At 35.2% G+C, this 565-nt stretch overlaps 1 protein-coding gene across 1 annotated transcript in view; it reads left to right on the top strand.

The window, feature by feature from the left end:
• The first annotated feature begins 288 nt into the window (after positions 1-288).
• LOC103211994 (olfactory receptor 10AG1-like) overlaps positions 289-565 on the top strand; it is a 22171-nt gene continuing 21894 nt past the window's right edge. Inside the window, 2 exon segments of the mRNA XM_042783288.1 lie at positions 289-505; positions 508-549. Of these exon segments, the coding sequence (XP_042639222.1) occupies positions 289-505; positions 508-549 (259 nt within the window).

The following is a 565-nucleotide window of genomic DNA, read 5'->3' as shown; positions in this document are numbered from 1 at the left end:
GGTATAGCTTGATTTATATGGGGTTGTTTTCCAAAAATATAGTGAAATTATCTTAGAATAAATTTGAGGTGATCTTTTATTGTATTTATTTTTTTAAGGGACATTTTAATGTGATTTAACAGAACAATGTGCATGCATAAATAGTATCATTCTTAAACTGCAAATGATGGCATCGATTGTAAAATCCCATTTGGACATCTCAATGCAATTGAGAGAAAAGGCAAAGGGAGGTAAAGGGAGGTCAAGGGAGGTATAGGAAATGCACATGTAAATTTACCTTTTCCACAGATGAGTCATCAAGAAAAAACATTCAGAGAAAATCTAACTCAATGGATGGAGTTTGTTCTCCTGGGTTTTGCTGAGCTGCCCCATCTTCAGTGGTTTCTGTTTGGATTGTTTTTAATCATCTATATTATCATCCTGATGAGCAATGGTACCATAGATCTAATAACAAAAATAGATCCTGCTCTCCAGAGCCCTATGTATTACTTCCTATCAAATTTTTCCTCTTGGAAATCTGCTATGTGTCAGTTACTCTCCCCAGAATGCTGATGAATCTTGGGAC

This window comes from Orycteropus afer, unplaced genomic scaffold, assembly GCF_000298275.1.
Source record: "Orycteropus afer afer isolate SDZICR_OR568_19922 unplaced genomic scaffold, OryAfe1.0 scaffold00832, whole genome shotgun sequence".
Taxonomy (NCBI): Eukaryota; Metazoa; Chordata; class Mammalia; order Tubulidentata; family Orycteropodidae; genus Orycteropus; species Orycteropus afer.
This window is presented reverse-complemented; position numbering and strand designations above follow the sequence as displayed.